Source organism: Microcaecilia unicolor, chromosome 1 (genome assembly GCF_901765095.1).
Source record: "Microcaecilia unicolor chromosome 1, aMicUni1.1, whole genome shotgun sequence".
Taxonomy (NCBI): domain Eukaryota; kingdom Metazoa; phylum Chordata; class Amphibia; order Gymnophiona; family Siphonopidae; genus Microcaecilia; species Microcaecilia unicolor.
In genome coordinates, this window is record NC_044031.1 from 82,422,350 (window position 1) to 82,443,367 (window position 21,018).

A 21,018-nucleotide genomic window follows, 5' to 3' on the forward strand; every position below is an offset into this window, starting at 1 on the left:
AGAACAGGTCACAGTTGCATACATACATCGTAACTCATCATCAATATTTTCTAACATCATTTTCTCCCCCCCCCCCCCCCCTGTTTAGTTTAAAGCATTTTTATTGAGTATACTCCAAAATAGTACCACACTTAATCCAATTGCACATCATTTCCTATCATAATGCTATCAACAGTAGAATAACATAAACTGGTTTATCAACGATCCTCTTTCTCCCCCCCTCCCTACCTCCCCTCTCCCCCCCCCATTCCCTTGACATACATTCTGATGGTTCAAAGATTTTATCATCAAGCATACTTTAGTCTCAATCTTATTGACCAAATCATATGTTTCTCCCTTTCCCCCCTCCCAGCCCCCCCCCTTGTTGCATGGTTCCTCCTTATCTCGACCTATCTTCTCCATTTCCCCATGGCAGCCCATTAAGCACTTGACTTCTTGCTTTCGGTGAAATCATATTTATGTACTGTCCCCACACCGTCAAAAACCGTGCTTTTGGTGTCACTCTCGCCCCTCTCGCTTCCCATAACATCAATTGATGCATTTTATTTCACCAGTACCAGTAAGAAGGGGGGGTGTCCAGTATCCAATGATTCATAATACATTTTTTCCCCACTATACAGGATTTACTCACGAACATTCTTTCTCCCTGTGTCCCTACTCCCCATTGCTCAGGCACACTCAGCAGCATTCTTTCAAACGTAATTAGAACTGGGCATCCTGTAACCTCCCTTACAAATTGGCCTATTCTCCCCCAAAATGCCTTTATGGTCGCACATTGCCATATACAGTGTGTTAAATTTGCACCGCCCTGTCCACATTTTAGGCACCCATCCGTTTCTGCCACCCGTGCATGAAATGCCCTTCTGGGAGAGAGGTATGCTCTATGTATTATTCTATAGTGGCACTCTTGCAACTCTGCACTATGTATCACCTTCTGCATGCCCCTCAATGATTGTTGTAAATGGTGTTCAGAGATATTCCAATGAATTTCAGTTCCCCACTTCATCGCCACCTCAATTACCCTCTTCTGTGGTAGCCCTTTCTCCAGCTCTCTAACAAACCAAGATACAGAGACCTGTCCCAACGCATCCCCTTCCAAAAACTCCCTCAGCTTAGTCTCAAATCTATAAGTTAATCCTTCCTTTGGGATGCTAAGTATGTAATGGGCGAGCTGATAAGCCAATATCCCCAATGGCCCCCCCTGAACACTTACATTGAAAGTCAACTATGGAAATCACAGTATTATCGTCTCTGAGAAAACTACCCAATAGTTCCACCCCTTGACCTTGAAGTGTGCGAAACACTGCATTATCACTGCCCGGTGTAAAGTCCTTATTCCCAACAAGAGGTAATAGTCTGCTAACCGTTGGATCCTGACCCCACCTCTGTACCAGTTCTCGCCACACGTGCCATAGCGGTCCCAGCAACATACTATCTTTAGCTTTTTCCGGTAGTTGCCCTTTTCTCCTAACATGGATTAGGTAATTCAGGTGCCAAGGATGGAAGTATGCCCTCTCTAGATTCACATCTGTGTAGGTGTTTGTATCAAGGACCCAATCCCTCAAATGCCTCAATAAACATGCCTGATTATATATCCTCATGTCTGGGATGCCTAACCCTCCCTGCCTCCAATTTCCTATTAGATATTGCCACTTCATCCTAGGTTTTCTACCAGCCCAGCAATACTTCACTACTAGTCTTCGCAAAGCTACCAACTCTCGCCTTCCCAGGCGTAACGGTAACGCTTGCAGTGCATAAAGCCAACGCGGGAAAAGTATCATTCGAAATAGTTGTATCCTGCCCATAAGGGACACAGGCAGCCCAGCCCAACGGGATAATTGCTCCTGAGTATCTTTTAGTAATTTAGCGACATTCAAGTCATAAATTTGTCTGGTGTCCATAGGGAGCTGTATTCCCAGATACCTAAAGGAACCCCTTGCCCACCTTATAGGGAACCTATCTCCCCACTCTCCCTCGAGTTCTGCATGACTAGCTAGTGCTTCAGACTTCAGGAGATTCAATCTGAATCCTGAATAGTCCCCGTACTCCTTTAAACTTTCCATAAGGTGTGGCAGAGATCGTTTTGGATCAGTGATTAATACCAGTAGATCATCCGCGAAGGCTGCTGTTTTAAAACTATGGTCGCGTATCTTGACTCCCTGAATATCAGTATTGTATTGGATTTCTCTGAGGAGAGGGTCCAATGCCAATATGAAAAGTAGAGGCGACAATGGGCATCCTTGTCTCGTGCCTCTCTTTATTGGGAACCAGTCAGACCGTAGTCCATTAGCAAATATCTGAGCCTGCGGATTTGTATACAAAGTTCTTACTGTCCTCGCAAATGAGCCTGTGATCCCATAGGCCTCCAATACTGCAAACAAATAAGTCCAATCAACTCGATCGAACGCCTTTTCGGCGTCAAAACTAATAAGCAGGGCTTTGCTCCTATCATTTCTTATTTTTTCCAAGGCAACCCATATTCTACGCATATTCTTAGCTATAACCCTCCCACACGTGAACCCCACTTGTGAGTCTATAATTAGTGATGGTAAACATCTGGCTAGCCGGTTTGCCAATATCTTTGCTAAAAGTTTTAATTCAGTGTTCAATAACGATATTGGTCTATACGAGTCTGGTTTATCAGTTGGCTTACCTGGTTTTGGCAATACACTAATTTGCGCTCTATTTAAGTGCCTAGGCAGTTGTCCTTGTTGTATGTTATCATTAAACACTTCGGTCAATACAGGACTGATCTCACTATTTAGGAGCTTGTAGAATTCATTCCTCAGGCCATCCGGCCCCGGTGCCTTCCCCAATTTGCTCCCTTTAATTACAATGACTACCTCCTCTTCTGTAATAGGAGCATTTAATACCTCTGCATCCTCTTCTGAAATCTGTGGCAGATCCACACTATGAAGATAAGTCTCGCTAGGTCTCACTAGGTCTTTTTGTTTTGCATATAGGCTGCCGAAAAAGTCCCCCAGTATTTTAACTATACTTTCATCCGTATTTACCCGTGTTCCCGTACTACCCTCCATTGCAAGTATTTTTTTGGCACTCAATCGCCTATGAGCGATTCGAGCTAGCAGTCTTCCACTTTTATTAGCAAACCTATACAGCTTGTACTTATAATATATATTCGTTTTCTGCGCTTGTTCATGCAAAAGTTCATTAAGGGCCTGTTGTGTCTCCAATAACTGCCTTTTAAATCTTAGTTCATGATGTACCCCATATTTCTTCCGCAGCGCTACTACCTGTCTTTCCAGCCTCATCACCTCCCTATTTCTGGCCCGTTTTTTGAAAGCTAGATAGGATATTATATCCCCCCGTAGTACCGCCTTCGCCGCTTCCCAATAGAGTATAGGATCTATCCTATGTTGTTCATTGTTGTTGCTATAATCTCTCCATTTCTCCACCAGGAAGGGCAAGAACTGGGGGTCACGATAAAGATAAGTTGGAAACCGCCAAGATCCTAGTTGATATCCTCCCTCTCCTACTTTAATCTGAACTCTCACCCATGCATGGTCAGAAATCGTTATGGGGCCTATCTGTGCCTCCTCCACTTTTGTTAGTAGCTCTCTAGAGATCCATATATAGTCTATTCTAGATAACGTTTGGTGTGCTCTGGAAAGATGCGTAAAATCTTTGTCTACCGGGTGTAATATTCTCCATGCATCCACCAGTTCTAACATGTCACAAATTCTAGAATTACCTCTCTCCTTTCTGGCCAGATCCCTCCCAGTTGGTTGAGACCTATCCCAAGTCGGGTCTAATACATCATTCAGGTCTCCTCCTACCAATAAGGGTATATCACCCAAACTATGGATTGTGCGCGTGATTTGAGTGACAAACTTCCTATCATAGGTATTGGGAGCATATATATTGCATAGCAGGAGTGGCTGTCTCTCCACTACCACTGAAGCTATAACATATCTCCCCCCTCTATCAGCCACCACCTTCTTAACCTCTACATTCAAGTTTTTCCTTATCAATATCACCACTCCTCCCTTTTTCCCAACTGCTGGTGCATCATATATCTCTCCCACCCACCAGGTTTTCAACTTCTTATGCTCATCCCTCGTAAGATGTGTTTCCTGTAAGAACGCTATGGACGCTTTTTTATCATTCAACATTTTCAGGATTTTTTGCCTCTTAATCGGCGAGTGAATGCCCCCCACATTCCATGTTATGCATTGCAATGTTGTCATGTCACACCTCTCTCAGTTTTGTGTCTTACTTGCAAAGCTTTACGTACACTCTTCTTTCTTACACATAGAGAGAGCGTCCCAGCCTCCGCCCTCCCCTCCCTCTTGCTTCTTTGGGCCACCCCGAAGTTCTCTTTCATACTTCTCTCCTTCCAATTCCATGCATACAAGGGTTTCCTCTCCCCTTCCCTTCCCCCTCCCTCCCATCCTCCCTCCCTCCCCCCCGTATCCCCTTCTCCCTCTATACCCACCATCTGTCGTCCCTTGCCTATTGGCAGAACTTCCTGTTTTCCAAGGCTAGGGCGCCTCACGTATCTGTGGTTATCCCCACCCACCCAACCCATCACCAAGACTTATTTCTCACCAAGCTTCTTATATTAAAACCAAATAGACGAAAATGTCTCTTCTGTTCATGTCCCTCGTAAATACCCTCAGTTCTCCTCAGGCTCATAGCTGTGCCAGCCCTGCGCTGTACCAGTATTCATTTGGCCAGCTGTAGTCCTCAACAGACCATGTCTGTTAGCCCAAACAATCACATTTTTCCGCTTTGCTTGTACTTGGCGCACAATAACTCCCCAGTGGAGATTCAAACAACCATTGTCTGCAGTCTTTATGTCCGCTGCTCCTCCTTCTTGCCTCTGTCATTAGTTATCTGCTATGCCAAGTGTCCTTGATGCTTCCAGCAACTGAGCCAACCACAAACTTTCAAAAATTCAAACAACAAAGGTAGGCAACGGCTCCTCTCCCGATACAAGCCAGCCAGTCTCCCTTATAACTTGCTACTTGCTTAACTTGCATAACAATATTCATATAGTCCAAACATGACTATACTTCGCGTTTGTATGGACCAGTCCATCTCCACTGAGGCCTTTGACCTGTGACCAATGCTCAGTGTAGTCTCTTCTTTCCTTAATAAAGCTTCCTTTTTGTCTCATCCCTCACGCTCTTTGGCCAGCATCCGGTCTACATATTTAGTTGCTTCCTCTACTTTCTCAAAGTAGACTGCTTGGCCATTTTCCAGCAGTTTGAGCTTAGCTGGGTATAGAAGGCTGAATCTGTATTTGAGCCCAACAAGTTTGGTGCATAGCGGTGCAAAGCCCTTTCTTGCTGTGGACACTGCAGTGGAATAATCTTGAAAACAGAGGATTTTTTTGCTTTTGTATTCCAGTTGCTTGCCTGCACGCAGTTCTTGTAAAATGAGCATTTTATGGGCATAATTCAAGATCCTCAGGATCACCACTCGGGGCCTTCCTGTATCCTCTCTCCTCAGGCCAAGTCTGTGCGCTCTTTCCACCCTTAATGCTGTTGCCAACTCCTCATTGCTAAGCGCCGTCGGCAGCCATTTTTCTAAAAATACACAGAGATTCCGCTCAGGCAGGGTTTCAGGCAGCCCCACAAGGCGCAAATTGTTCCGTCTCGAACGATTTTCAAGATCGTCGAGCTTTGCCTCCACCTCTGCAAGGCGCGCCCGCATTCTCGGGTGCTCCTCTGAGACCTTTTGGATATCCTCCTCCGCTATCCCGACTCTACGCTGCACTTCCTGAAGCTCAGTAAACAGTTGCGTGTGCCTCTCAGTCAGCCCTTCAAGTTTGTCCAATATTAATTGCAATTTATTGCCCACCGCTTGTTCCACCGCTGCCCTCACCTCTTCCGTGATTTCTGCAGCCCACGATGTGCCTGGCGACGGCGATGCTGGCGCGGCCCTGTCCGCCATTTTGTTCTCTGCGGCGCGGGCTTTTTCTTTAGGATCTTTTCGAGCCGCTTTCGCAGCTATCCGCGTTGCCTCAGCCGCCACCTACAGCCAATTTATGTGTTAAATGTCTTTGCTAGTATTTGCTTCGGTTTTTGGGTGGGTGTTCGATTCTACGAGCGCCGATTTAAGTATGCGCCCCGGAGCAGTTCTGTCTCACGTCTTCACCGCTCCATGCCTCCACCGGAAGTCCTGGGTGTTAGAGTTAATTGGGTTCGTTTTAAACTACCCCAAGTCCCATCTGCTCCCTGTCCAGCAATTAGAGTTCATTGGAACCCTGTTAAACACTTAGCAGACTCGGGCTTTCTTCCCTGTGGTACAGGTGGGCACTCTTTGTCGCCTTTACTACTCAAGTCCGAGCAGGTGACAGCTTGACAGATGTTGAACTTGTTGGGCCACATGGCCTCCACTATTCGTGTGACGCCCATGGCATGTCTTCACATGAGAACTGTCCAGTGTACCCTAGCTTCCCAGTGGTGTAAGGCAATGGGAAACCTGGAGGATGTCATCCGAGTGTCACCAGAGCTGGTTCAGGCTCTGCTTTGGTGGACAATTTGATCCATTTTGACTCTGGGACTCCCATTCCAAACTCCACAGCCCATGAAGGTGCTGATGATGGATTTATCTCATCTGGGGTGGGACGCTCATGTAGACAGGCTTCACACTGAAGGTGCTTGGGTCAGCCCACGAGACAGATCTTCACATCAACCTTCTGGAGCTCCTGGCAATCTGGAATGCTGTAAAGTCTTTTAGAGATCGACTGATCAAGCAAATTATTCTCATTCAAATCGACAATCATATTGCCATGTATTACACCAATGAGCAGGGGGGCACCAGATCATGCCCTCTGTGTCAGTAGGCTGTTGGGATGAGGTATTGGGTAGTCCAGCAAGGAGTGCTCTTCAAGGCTACATACCTGGGGTGGGTGGGGGGCAAATCCAGTAGCCTGGCTGGCAGACTGAGCAGAGTCGTGCAATTACAAGGGAGGTCACTCAACAGGGGCATTGCCTGTGAGGTCTTCCAAGTGTGGGGCACCCCCTTGGTGAATCTCTTTGCTGCTCAGTGCAATCACAAAGTCCCTCAGTTCTGTTCTAGGCTCCAGGTCCACAACATACTAGTGTCAGGTGCCTTCCTCCTTCATTGGTGGTCAGGTCTTCTGAATGCATATCTTCCCATACCTCTCGTAGGGAAGAATTTGCTGAAACTCAAGCAAGACCGTGGGACCATGATTCTGATCACTCCTTATTGGTAGTGATAGATCTGGCTCCCCCTTCTTCTGGAATTATCCTCTGAAGAATCATGGAGATTGGAGTGTTTTTCGACCCTCATTACGCAGAACAAGGAATCTATTCTGCATCCCAGCCTCCGGTCTCTGGCCCTCATGGCCTGGATGTTGAGGGCTTAGAATTTGCTTCCTTGCTTCTTTCCCAGATCTTGCTGGCTTCCAGGAAAGATTCCTCCAAGAGGTGTTACTCTTTCAAATGGAGGAGGTTTGCTGTCTGGTTTGAGGGCTGGGCCCTAGATCTTATTTCCTGCCCTACACAGTCTGTGCGTGAGTACCTTCTCTCTGAGTTTGGTCTTAAAACCAACTCTTTAAAGGTTCACCTCAGTTCAATTAGGTCTTACCATTACCATGTAGACGGTAAGCCCATCTCTGGACAACCTCTAGTTGTTCACTTCATGAGAGGTCAGCTATTGACAAAGTCCCCTGTCGGACCTCCACTTGTGTCATAGGACTTCATTGTTCTCACCTAGCTGATGAAAACTCTTTTTGAACCACTTGATACCTGTCATCTGAAGTACTTGACTTGGCAGGTTATATTTTTGGTGGCTGTTAACTTCAGCTCGCAGGATCAGTGAGCTTCAGGCCTTAGTAGTGGATGCATCTTATACTAAGTTTCATCACAATAGGGTATTTCTCCGCATGCACCCTAAGTTCCTTCCTGAAGTTGTGTTGGAGTTCCATCTGAACCAGTTGTCCATCCAGCTTTTTGTTTCTTTTGATCCCAACAGGATGGGGTTGCCATCGGGATATGCACCATCTCCAGTTGGCTGGCAGATTGCCTGCCAGCCAACAGAAGACCACCTTTAAGGTAGATTGTTGCGGTGGGAATGAGTGATACAGAATTACGGAAGGGAGGGGAGGATATCGGATTGCACCAAGGACAGGGGTTGGGAATGGAAGACAGCAAAAGAGATCTTTGGAGGAGACAGACACAGCAATTTCATTTCTTTTTTTAATCAAGTAATAATTTATTACATTAATCACTGAATTACCTTCAATTAAAGTGCAGACCTACTACCAATACAAGCCCGTTCATTTTTTTTTATTGTTAAAGCTTCTTTTTATTAATAAATATACGAGCAATACAAACATCAAAGCTCAAATAACAAAGGAAAAACAATAACCCCCACTAACTAAATTGGTTCCCACTCTCCTTACCCCAAGGCAATAAAGAGAAACCAAGAAAGAACAAACTCTGGTTTGAGGCCCGTGTTCTTATGATCTCAAACCCAGAAAACCCCATACCCACCCTTATTCCGTACTTCCCTTCCCACATAGTTATGAAGGCATTGAAGTCCTGTGCCTGTTTATTATTTAAATTCACTGATTGTCAGAATTTTCCATGGCATAGCTCCATCATATTTAATACCTTCAGCTTTCTCATTGTGGTCGCACTACGTGCGTTCCTTCTGCAACAAACATTAAATATAAACTATTTCACTGTAGCTTACTCTCATCAAGTGGCAAAGACCTGGAATACTTTACCTGTAACTCTTAGATTAATTCTGGATTACTTAAATTTTAGAAAGCAATTGAAAACATATCTATTTAAACTAATTTTCTGTTTTTAGTTGTTTTGGCATTTAACTCTTATTCTTATCGTATTGTGTTTTCCCAAGAATTTACCTGGCTGATTTTACAGTAAACTGCAAATGCGGTATATAAGTTATACTGTATTATAGCTAGTGCTTAAATTTTATAATAAAAAGACATTTTCCTCTACAGATACCAAACCATGAGTTAGTTTGGGCCAAAATGAAAGGCTTTGGATTTTGGCCAGCCAAAATCATGCAAAAAGAGGACAATCAAGTGGATGTTCGTTTCTTTGGCCACCAGCATCAAAGGTAAATTACCACTATAGCATCTTTTTTAAAATTTGCTTTCTTAGCACTTCTAGTGATGACTAGGGCTGCACACAATGTGTTAAAATTTTAATTTGTGTTAATAAATGTAATGCAGTTAACCCATTAGGCTTTCTGCTCCTTTTCTCGCCTCTCTCTCTCCTTTCTTCCCCCCTCCCGTGGTATGGTATATCTGATCCTTCCTTCTTCCAGTATCTCCCTACAATGCTGTGGCCCTCTCTCCCACACGCTCCGTTTTCTCGCACTCTCTTTCTACCACCCCCGTCATGGCCCTCTGCACTTAATCGTTAATGCTGTAATGCTGAAAGCATGCTGCTTCTCACCTACCCAAAGTGTCCGTCTGTAGCCTCCTTCCTCTTCTGACAGGAGTGCATAGAGAGGCAAGCAGAGATGCTGGAAAAAAGAGGAACAGAGAGATTTTTTTTTTTGGGGGGGGGGGGGGGGGGTTAGAGAGACTTATGCTGAAAATAGGGGTTGGTGCCCATGGTATATAACCAATTAAATATTTTCTCCACAACTCTCTGACATGGTCCATGTTTCACCAGACTGCTTCAGGGAGACCATTTGGTTTTTTTAAATTATTTATTTATAATTTTGAACCAGTTCACAGAATAAACTTTTTAAAGAAACACAGAACATATGGCTGTTTGGAACGGAATACTCTACACCGGTCCAAATGGAAGCGGCTTTGTGTCATCCACCGCATTTACATTATGTCTTACAGGCCTTGCCTTCAGTATTGCTGCTACATCTTCGTACAAGTGTTGTAATTCGTCCCTTAAGGGCATTATGGTGTGACATGGCAAGGCTTTGGTCATTCCTATAGTAGTTTATTACCCATTCAGGGACAGAAAACCCACGCCTGTTGGTTTGGGGAGACAAGGGGCTTCAATCAATACAAGACTTTTTGGATCTAGGGGGTAATATCAAGCCACTGGAGTCGCTGTCTCTCAGCACAATAGAACGGGCAGATAGATTTGCTTATAAACAGGTGTCACACTATGTAGCAACTTTACCCCAGTCCTCTCTTGGTGTTGATGTGTTCACCAAATTTCATGAGCTTTACGAAACTGCCTCAAATGAAGCTATCTCGATATCATTGCTTCATAAGAGATTATTGCAGTTTTGCCCCCAAAGGGAATCTCGGCCTTCTTGCTCAGCGATGGTCGGAGGACTTGCAGACACCGATTACAACAAGAGCTTTGGTGTGATGTATGAATCAAATACCGCGAAGGTCGTGCAGTGCAGAACTCAGAGAATGTTAGGGTAGAGTCATTTTTAGGGCCTATACCTCACAGTCAAGGTTGCATAAAATGGGTGGTGTAGACTCGCCCCACTGTGAGATGCAATGGCCCTACAAGTACTTTTTATAATGCTATTTGGGCCTGCCCAGCGATCAATGCTTTTTGGCTAAGAGTGATTCGTTATATGGAGAGAGTTTTGGGGCAACAGCTTCTGGTTCTGCCTGAAAGTGTTCTGTTGGGATATATTGCCTCATTGAGGGTTGGTACTGTCCATCAATGATGATGGATGTGGGGATATGAACACATGGGAGATGCTAGACAAGGAAATATATGGACACAGAGATGGGAGATGGATGGTGGACATGGAGACAGAAGAAATGTCAAATGGACAGGAAAGACAGAGGGAAGTAGAAACCAGAGACTGGGACCAATATGATTTGGAAAAAAAAAAAAGTACCAAAATTTTTATTTTCTATTTTGTGATTAGGATACATCAGATTTGGCCAGGGCCAGAGAAGAAATCTGGGAGAGGACCCCAAAGCCCATTACCAGGCTGCGCCTTCTTCAGCTTCTGGCAGGCTTGGAGGACTCTCTGATAAGAGAGCCAAGCACTGTTGCCCTAGTTGCACCCCCCCCCCCCCCCCCCCCCCCACACACACACGCACACACACACCATCCCTGGCATGTGCTATCTTTATATTTTGCACAAGAGGAAATGCATTTCTTGTTTCTTTAGTGTTGTACTACATGCAAGATCTGGCTTCTTGGGGTTTCAGTTTAATTTGTATTTATAGAGTTTGGGTATTTGGCATTTGAGTTCTGTGTGTGTAACCCCAAGGTATTCTGTTACCATGAAGTTTCTATGTAGCATTTTGTAGTAATTTGACTTGTTCAGTTTCTCGTTAGATGTATCGATATTTTAGGGCTCTATTGTAATATTTAGCTTACTACCTTTTCATAGGTAGGATCCTTGTTTTGGAAGTTAGTTCTGGCATGGTAGATTTGCTCTAGATTCTGAATGACATCTTGTTTATAGATTCTATTTAAATTACTTTACAATATGTCCATTATTGAGATTACCAAATTTCTTTGTAGTTGAGTTTTATGGGAAATGTCCTAGCTTTGCTCTGCATCCATTGTTGGTAGAAGTTCAGGAGGTTCTCTGGATGCAGAATGTGTTTGGCTTCAATTCCATATTCATATTGGAGGACCATGGCTCAACGGGGCTAAAGAAGAGTACAGTCTCTTGTACTTCCCTTAGCTCTCAATTGGCCACTGAAGCCTGCACTGCTATCCTCACTGAAGTAATTGGGAGTGTGGTAGAGGTGGAACGTAGGGCGGGGTAGGGAAAAAGCATGGGTGCATTAGGTGACTTGTTTTTTTTTCTCTTTCAAAAAGTTGGCAACTCTAGTGCCCACCCATCCAACTTGTTGGGCCACCCAAAAATTGCCTTCTGATTATGCCACTGGTCAGAGGGCTTCATAATGGCAGCCGGCCCCAAATTCACAGAGCAGCTGTTAGTACAGATTATCAATGTAGTTGGGCGGGCAGTGGAGCCCCATTGAGGGCAATTGTCAGGACAGTTGACAATTCTGAAACAACTTTTGGCTGATAACCAGTGCACATGTGAACTGAAGCTGTCCAGCTCGAAGGCCTGCCACAACTTCAGCAATTGCCACGCTGGAAAAACGTCTGTGTGTGCATTCTGGGAAACTTAAAGATCTTAAAAACAGGTCACACTACACACAATTTAAGGATTATGGCTTGCCTGACAGCATTGCGGATGGTCTTTACCTACCATTCTAGAGCGGTGGCTTTCTTCCGAATTTGCTCTCACTGGTAGTGCCGGGGGCCCTTGTGCCTAGAGTGCACACACTGTGTTGAGAGGATCCAAGAATGACTGGCGGAGACCTAGAGTGGCGATAATAAAAGTGCATAATTACCTCCATAAGGTCAACATTTTCTGCGGCTTTCACCAGAAAAGGAACACCCTGAACTATGAAGGCGACAGCATTAAAATATTTCAGGATTATTCAGCATCCTTCCAGGAACAGAGCCAGAAGTTTACCCCACTCTATGCCTCCCTTTCAGAAAAGAATATCCGTTTTATGTTGTTTTACCCAGCTACTTAAAAAAAATTTACAGCAAATGCCATTGGCAGGTCTTTGATACTCTCAAACCGGCACAGAATTATGTCTCCCGCCATCTGTCTTCTCCCTTGGAGGGCACCCGACTCTGCTCTGTCTTTCCTGAATACATCACTGCTTCCTTGGGACCAGCTTGTGTTTAACACCTACTTTGTACTGTAGGGGTTTGTCTCTTGCAGAAGGAAACAATTTTGTTTAGAATGAGCTGTTTGTGTGACATGAGTTTGGGTTATGAATGTTCTGTGAGGAAAAGATAACATTTTGTTAGTGGAGGGGCACGGGCTTCTCAGAGCACTTGACAATGTGTTACTGTCAGTCACAAGATCTTTCCACTCTATAGTTTGGATGCTGAAAAAGCATTTGACAATTGCTCTGGCCCCATTTATTTGTGGTCTTACACAGGGTGGGTATCAATCCCTTTATCATTGTCCTGCGGCCCCAATTACTAATAAATGGCGGTGCTGAGCGATCATTTCCATTTCTAATTGGGCACTCGCTAGGGCTGCCCCCTGTCCCCGCTTCTCTTTGTACTTCATTAAACCTGCTTTCCCTGAGATTTGTAGCATGGAATGTTGCTACTAATTGGGTTTCTGCCAGATACTTGTGACCTGGATTGGTCACTGTTGGAAGTCCAGGATACTAGGCTAGATGGACCATTGGTCTGACCTAGTATGACTATTCTTATGTTCTTATGTGCCCTTGAAAGTGGTGCCCGAGTTTCTGAGTGTCCTTGCTGGGTCATCAGATTAAAACACTGGATTTTGCCGATGATTTGCTGCTCTGCTTACCAATGCTACTACCTCACTTCCATGTACATTACAGATTAGTAACATCTTTGGTGAGATTTTCTCTGAATTTGAAAGTCTAAGGCTCTTCCCATCACTGCTACCATCCGTACTCAGTACGCACGGCCCCTTTCCTCCTATCTGGGAGGTTACTGCATTGAAATATTTAGGGGTATATCTCCCAATGAACTTAACCCAATACTGGAGGATACCGGTGGTAAATTGCGCATTTGAGAGGCTTTCCCCTTATCCCTTGGGGGAAGAGTTCATTTGCTTAATATGATTCTGGCTACCAAGTGACTTTATTTCAAATGCTGCCTCTCTCTTTATCCCAAAGGGGCAAGGGTATACTGCGAAGGATTCTACAGCATTATATTTAGCTGGGGAGGTGCCCCCTATTTGCCATTTAGGATACTGCAGACTCCAAAAGCTCTTGGGGGGCTGGGCCTACTTAATATTCATTACCTTAATACGGCCAGTGGCATGAGACACATAAGTGATTGGTTCTGCATACCTCACATTTTTCCTTGCCTGTCTTGAAAACCCAGTTGCTTGCTCCGACCCACTTTAGCATAACCTTGCATATGGGCGGTGGCTTTCCCTCTCGGGCCTTTAAGACTTATTTCCACTGCGTCCTATTGGCAACTTTGGAGGTGACTGTGTAGGCAGCACCACTTCTCTGCCTCTACTACCCCATTCCTGCCTATCTGTGGAACTCCAGTTTTTCCACCAGCTCAAGGACCTAGTGTTTTACCCGATGGACCCACTGAGGTTTGACTTTACCACCTTCAGATTTTGACAGAGGAAGGTTGCATGGAAACCTTGTGAACCTGAAGAGCTCCACTTGTCTCCAACAAACTATTTTGCTTACTGTCAACTCAAACATTTTGCCACCTCATTGGATTAGACAGATTTGACAGAAGATGTACAAGAAACCTTAACTGACACGCATACATTGGGATCCCAGCACTGTGTTCTTTCTTCCCTTACTTAATCCCTGCACATTACTAATTGTATCTGATATCCTGAAATGACAATGTCATAACAAAACTATGTAAGCCACATTGCGCCTGCAAATAGGTGAGAAAATGTGGGGTACAAATGCAATAAATAAAATAATATAAGTTCATCACAGATTTCTCCAAGATACCATGAAAGAAGTGGATTTTGCTAGACTAGCTATCAAGTGATCTTTAGATTTACAGATGTCCATTTTGTCCGATCTGCTGCACACATTTGTTTTGGGAATTCCTGAATGAGCAGTGAGTATTCTTCATAGAGAGACTTTCTATAAGTTTGCTATGCAAATATTCATCTCCCCTCACAGGGCTCGGTGTATGACCTTCTCGACTCTAGGCCATATGTTTTGGCATTGTCCACTGGTGGCTACTTTTTAGGCTGAGCTCTTGTCCTATACTAGACAACTTTGGTCATGTCTGTTGCCCCACAGCTGTTTGCTACTGTTTGATATTCATCCAGCTGTTATGACTCCTCCAGAATTTATACAGTTTTTTTGCAAAAGGTGACTTTGCCCTAAAGACTATCCTTTCTTCCTGGCTTGAACCTCCCTTAATGATTACTCCGATGCACATGGAATACATGATGGTGCATGACCTTTCTCATGCCACTGGTCAGCATTTTCAGACGAATTGGGAATCATTTTGGGGAACTCTAACTCCAAGAGCCTGCAATTTTCTTTTGAATATCTAGCTGGTCTTGGAATATCTGTTATAATCTGTAATTTGATTCTGCTGAATTTAGGAACAGGGGTGAGGGGAAGGGGGGACATTGTTTTGAAATGTGTTTGGCCACGCACCTATGTGATTTGTATGACTTGCTGTTTTCTTATTGGTTGCTGTTGGCTTTAATAAATATTATTTAAACATAAAATGCATATGTGCCAATTTCTACCAGCACATAAACACAGAATGTTACTGCTACTTTAGAGCAATATATCTTTGTGTAGCACCTTTCAGGGAGGCTGTTCTATAAAAGCACATATACACATAAGTTACCTTTATAAAACAGATGTAGCATGTGTAGCTATGCACATTTCCCGCCTAGGAACCCAGTTACAAAAGTCTTAGTAATTTACTTTTCAATCTTTTTCTGAAGAGCATGGATTCCATCAGAAAACATTCAAGACATTACCGTGAATGTGCACCAGCTGCATGTGAAACGCAGCATAGGCTGGAAAAAGGCCTGTGATGAACTGGAGCTGCATCAGCGCTTCCTCCGTGAAGGAAGATTCTGGAAGTCTAAGAATGAGGACAAAGGTGAGGAGGAGGCGGAATCCAGTATCTCCTCAACCAGCAATGAGCAGGTGAGTTTTCTCCTCTGTGCAGGTTTGGAGAAGCAGGCCACAACATAGCTAGAGGCTGTAACTATTACATAAAAAACCTCAATTACATGACTTTGTTGTATCTAATTAAGGTCTTCTGGTCTATCATCTTTCCAGTTTTGGGCTCAAAGTGAATTACAGTGCAGTCACTGTAGTTATGTCCCTGTACAAGCAGGGTTAATTGTCAGTGCTTCCCAAACTTTATATGGCCATGGCCATTTTAGCAGGTCAAATAAGCATGCAACCCTACCCAGCTTTGAGTCCCATGCTAGTCTTCCAGGTCCCCATATACCACCAGCTATGGTGCTGCCCTATTCCCCAGCCTCCAGTTAAATACATGCGGGCAAATAATGTGGCTTGTTTTCTGTATATCAACATGGTTGTTAGCCCAAATGTGAATTTTGTAACCCGTTTGGCATCATGACTCGTGATTTGGAAAGCTCTGGTCTAAGTTGTAGGCAATGAAGGATAAAGTCACTTGTTCAAGGAGCATCAGTGGTTAGAGTAGCAGGCTGAGAACCCTTGTTCTCAGCCTGCTACTCTAACTACTGTGCTAATCATTTACGCATAGCTAAATCTCTACCTCATTGGGGGGGTCATTTTATAAATTATTTTCCATGTGGAAAATGACTATTTTAAAATTGGACCAGGATATAAACGTGTAAAAAGTGGATATTCCAAAGGATTGCATCTATTTTTATGCAATCTTTTTGTAGGTATTCTTGGGCCATTTTGACCAGAGCTGCAATGTACATATATATTTCACAAATTATGCGCATAAAGTGCATACACATTTACACTTTTGGAGCAGGTGTAAATTTGTACAAGAAAATTATGCACCTATTGGGAATAGTTGTGGGTGCTTATTTTATAAAGTAGATAGGCACCTATGTTGACTTCATAAAATAGGCTTTCTTATCATCTATGTCAAGCTAATCCACATGAGTGAATTACGTTACCCTGATAGCAGAAGACAACTCAAAACTGACCTCACTCCCCTTACAATGGTAGGGTGCTGCCTTGTGATCCTCAGTATTACTCTGTCTCCAGCAGATATTGCAGATATGTGGCCTGGTATTGCAGCTGGAAGTAGGCTGTTCTTCAGGAAGTCTATAGGCCTAGTTTCCCATCAGAGTGTAAACAGTATTTGGGGACACTCGGTCATTAGTCTTGTTGGGATCGATTTTCCTTCCCACTTGGGAGCTGAAAGTTGGGCTCTAAATCCTAGTTGGGTCTGGCACCAAGTGGTCTCTGTAGGTCTGACAGCAGGTGCTACTGTCTGCTTTCTCGCCCCTCTATTCTTGGAGAGCAAAAGGAGATAGTAAATAAAAAAAAATTTAAAAAAGGGGGGGGGGTGCACTGCAAGTATCTTCTCCCAGAATGCTTCTTGGTCTCCTGTGGTACTGTGTCAAATTTGGACTCTTGTGGGTCTGAAAAGATCACAGTTTGACCTCGCTCCACTTTCTTTAAAATATGTCTGTGGAAAAAGGAGAGTGTTGCACTGTGGCTAAATCATGTTGCCTACATATGTCAGTCATGCTTTGGCCTGGCCTGTGAGGAGGCAGGCAGGTAAATGCAACTTGTAGAGGTCAGCACCCAACCAAAATTAAAGCTACTTAGTTCCACAGATTGAGCCTTGGTCTCTGCAGTGGAAGTCAGCACTGTGAACAAGAGCCTGTTGGCATTATTGTTTTGGTAGGATCAGCAGCTATTTTCTTCCTGTTCCCCAGAGGAAGTGGATGTGACGATGAATCACCTAGGGCAGTGATAGCGAACCTTTCAGAGACCGAGTGCCCAAACAGCAACCCAAAATCTAATTATTTATTGCAGGTACCGGTACCCATTATGGGCGGGGTCACCACATATGACTCCAACCCTATGATAGCCACACCCCTTACACCAGCCTGACGCATATAAACAGACATCATTGAAACTATTATACTAGTATAGGAGAAAAAAATAACATCATTTTTTTTCATTATAAATCATTTCTGTAAGCTGTTATAGTTCCAGTGTACCCAGTGCAAAATAAGACAGTAGATGTAAATTCTCAAATTGGACATATTCCAAACACTAAAATGAAAATAAAATGATTTTTCTACCTTTGTTGTCTGGTGATTTTGTTTTTCTATCCATATTGGTCCTAGTCTCTGATTCTGATGCTCTCTATCTGTTCTCTTAACTCCGTTTCCAGGTCTTCCTATCCATTTATTTCTTTACTTTCCTCCTTTCTTCTTCTTTTCTTGCCCTCCATCCATGTCCAGCAACCCTCCTCTCCCCTCCAGCCACCCAAGTCCAGCCACCCTCCTCTCCCCCCTGCCCTCCTAGCACCAGGCAGGCCTCCCACCCAGCACCAGGCCTCCCTCCCACCCAGCACCAGGCCTCCCTCCCACCCACCTAGGTCCTAGGGCATTGTTCTTGTCTTCCAAAACCATAATTGGTGGAAGGGGGGAGCACAGCGTTTGACTACCATGCTAAAAAGATTGAGTCTGTGCTTATACATTAAATCTTTTTTTCGATAGCCTTTCTCCCCAGGTGGTTATATGAAATGACTCTGTGACCCAAGTACTCCTACGTTGGGTCTGACTTCCTTCTATTGAGGCTATGAGGCCATGGTAACCTTCCCCGCAGGTAAAAAATGTTCAGGAGGAGGTCACCAACTTCCCTACATAGGGACCATCAACTTCCGAACAGATTCACATCAGATGAATCTTGCACAGTGGAAGTAGTTGATGCTATGAGTTCCTTTGATTGGTTTCCCCTATATGCCTTGGTCTGATTCAAGAAAGGACCTCAGTGTATATAGCCATGATTTCTTAGGAGATAACCTCAGCGGGAATTGCTGTGATTTTGGCATTGTTGAGCAGTCTCTCTGAGAAGTAATTGTCATTCCTTATCCTCCTGCTAGATCAGTCCAGCAGATGGAGGAAGAGGGAAATAAATAATAATCTATATATATAAAAGGCAACCCCAACGTTCTATGAAGCCTCCAGCCGGAAGTGTGAAGCGCCAGAGATATCCGGTTTCCCCATGAGTGAAGGAAAACAGCACAGCACGAAATCCCTCTCTTTGTAACAGCGAAGGACTCAGAGGGGGGAGGAGAGAGATGCCCTCACTCTCTCTGTAACACAAACACAGCATAGCAGGAAACAACACTGAAGGACTGGACTCGGAGGGGGGAGGGGGGAGGGGAGGGAGAGAGGGCAGGGACACTCCCACATGCACACTCTGAAGAAAACCTTGCTAGCCCCCCCCCGTTTCATTTGCATCAGAAACGGGGCTTTTTTACTAGTAATAATAATAATTAGAAAAGCTAAAGATTCTAATATCACTGATTTAACTGATAGTTCAGCCAGGATCCTGTCAGTATTTTCTGCTTCCAGCAGTTGGGAGGGAGGGACAAGGAGAGGTGTCTTTGGAGATCGAGATTTGTTCTTAGGCAGATGATCATCTCTTAGAGATCTTGGCTGTTGCGTTCTGCAGGAATGGACAATGTTTAGGCAGACTTTCTCAGCACAAATCATTTGGACCCAGGAGAATGGGATTGCTGTCCAGAAATTTTTGTCTGGTAATAGAGGAGTGTGGTAGCCGTGTTAGTCCACTCTTAAGGTTATCAATAGAAATCAAACAAAATAAAACATGGAAAAGAAAATAAGATGATACCTTTTTTATTGGACATAACTTAATACATTTCTTGATTAGCTTTCGAAGGTTGCCCTTCTTCGTCAGATCGGAAATAAGCAAATGTGCTAGCTGACAGTGTATATAAGTGAAAACATTCAAGCATTACTATGACAGTCTGACAGGATGGGAGGATGGGGGTGGGTAGGAGGTATGCATGGGGACATCAAAGCATATCATTGATATTCTAACAGGATGGGTGTGGATAGGTGAGGGGTGGGGTGATCAACAGAGACATACAGCTTTATGGTTTATAATGGGCTAGGAACCCCAGATCCTTGTTAAGTCCTTTCTGTTGGGTGTTAAAATATTCAATCATTCTGACTTCAAAGGTCTTATGTTCTTGTATGGTTTTAAAGTTACCTTTCAGGATTCTCACTGTGAAGACACTGGTACACACCCTCATCCACACCCTTGTCACCTCTCGTTTAGACTACTGCAATCTGCTTCTTGCTGGCCTCCCACTTAGTCACCTCTCCCCTCTCCAATCAGTTCAAAACTCTGCTGCCCGTCTCGTCTTCCGCCAGGGTCGCTTTACTCATACTACCCCTCTCCTCAAGTCGCTTCACTGGCTCCCTATCCGTTTTCGCATCCTGTTCAAACTTCTTCTACTAACCTATAAATGTACTCACTCTGCTGCTCCCCAGTATCTCTCCACACCCGTCCTTCCCTACACCCCTTCCCGTGCACTCCGCTCCATGGATAAATCCTTCTTATCTGTTCCCTTCTCCACTACTGCCAACTCCAGACTTCGCGCCTTCTGTCTCGCTGCACCCTACGCCTGGAATAAACTTCCTGAGCCCCTACGTCTTGCCCCTTCCTTGGCCACCTTTAAATCTAGACTGAAAGCCCACCTCTTTAACATTGCTTTTGACTTGTAACCACTTGTAACCACCTGCCTCCACCTACCCTCCTCCTTCCTGTACACAATAATTGATTTGATTTGCTTACTTTATTTTTTGTCTATTAGATTGTCAGCTCTTTGAGCAGGGACTGTCTTTCTTCTATGTTTGTGCAGCGCTGCGTATGCCTTGTAGCGGTATAGAAATGCTAAATAGTAGTAGTAGTAGTACAGTGTCCTGGTCCTGTAAAATGTTGACCAACAGGTGTGGGAACCCTACTGGCACCAGCATTGTTCATGTGATGTCTATGTAAATTGAATCTTGTCTTAAGCATCTGGCCTGTTTCTCCAATATAGCATCCTTCGTTACATTTTTTACACTGAATGATATATACCACATTGGAAGATGTGCAAGTGAAAGATCCCTTTATGTTGAATATCTTTCCTTTGTGGATGACTTTGGGGTCCTGTGAAATAGTTTGGCATAGTTTGCAACTGGATAAATTACAGGGAAGTGTGCCCTTCTGTTCCTTTTCAGTCTGTGATGGAAGTTTACTTCTGATTAGCTTGTGTTTTAAGTTGGGTGGCTGTTGGAAGGCCAGTACTGGTGGGGATGGGAATATCTCTTTCAGTAATTCATCCTTCTGGAGTATAGGTTGTAGATCTCTTATGATTTTCCTCAGTTTTGCCAGCTCTGGATTGTATGTCACTACAAGGGGGATTCTGTCTGTGGATTTTTTCTCCTTGTACTGTAGCAGATTCTCCCTTGGTGTTTTGAGGGAGGAGGCAATATTCTTGGAGATTATTTTGGGGTTGTAGCCTTTCTGTTTGAAGGATGCAGTCAGGCTTTTAAGCTGTCTGTCTCTGTCCCCTGGGT

The 21,018-nt window shown here is 44.2% G+C and overlaps 1 protein-coding gene across 1 annotated transcript in view; it reads left to right on the forward strand.

Moving 5' to 3' along the window:
• The window catches only part of ZMYND11 (zinc finger MYND-type containing 11), a 300,714-nt gene that overhangs the window by 189,202 nt on the left and 90,494 nt on the right, over positions 1 to 21,018 (forward strand). Inside the window, exons 10-11 of the mRNA XM_030198790.1 lie at positions 8,966 to 9,084; positions 15,394 to 15,601. Coding sequence (XP_030054650.1) covers positions 8,966 to 9,084; positions 15,394 to 15,601 — 327 coding nt within the window. The remainder of the gene's footprint in view (positions 1 to 8,965; positions 9,085 to 15,393; positions 15,602 to 21,018) is intronic.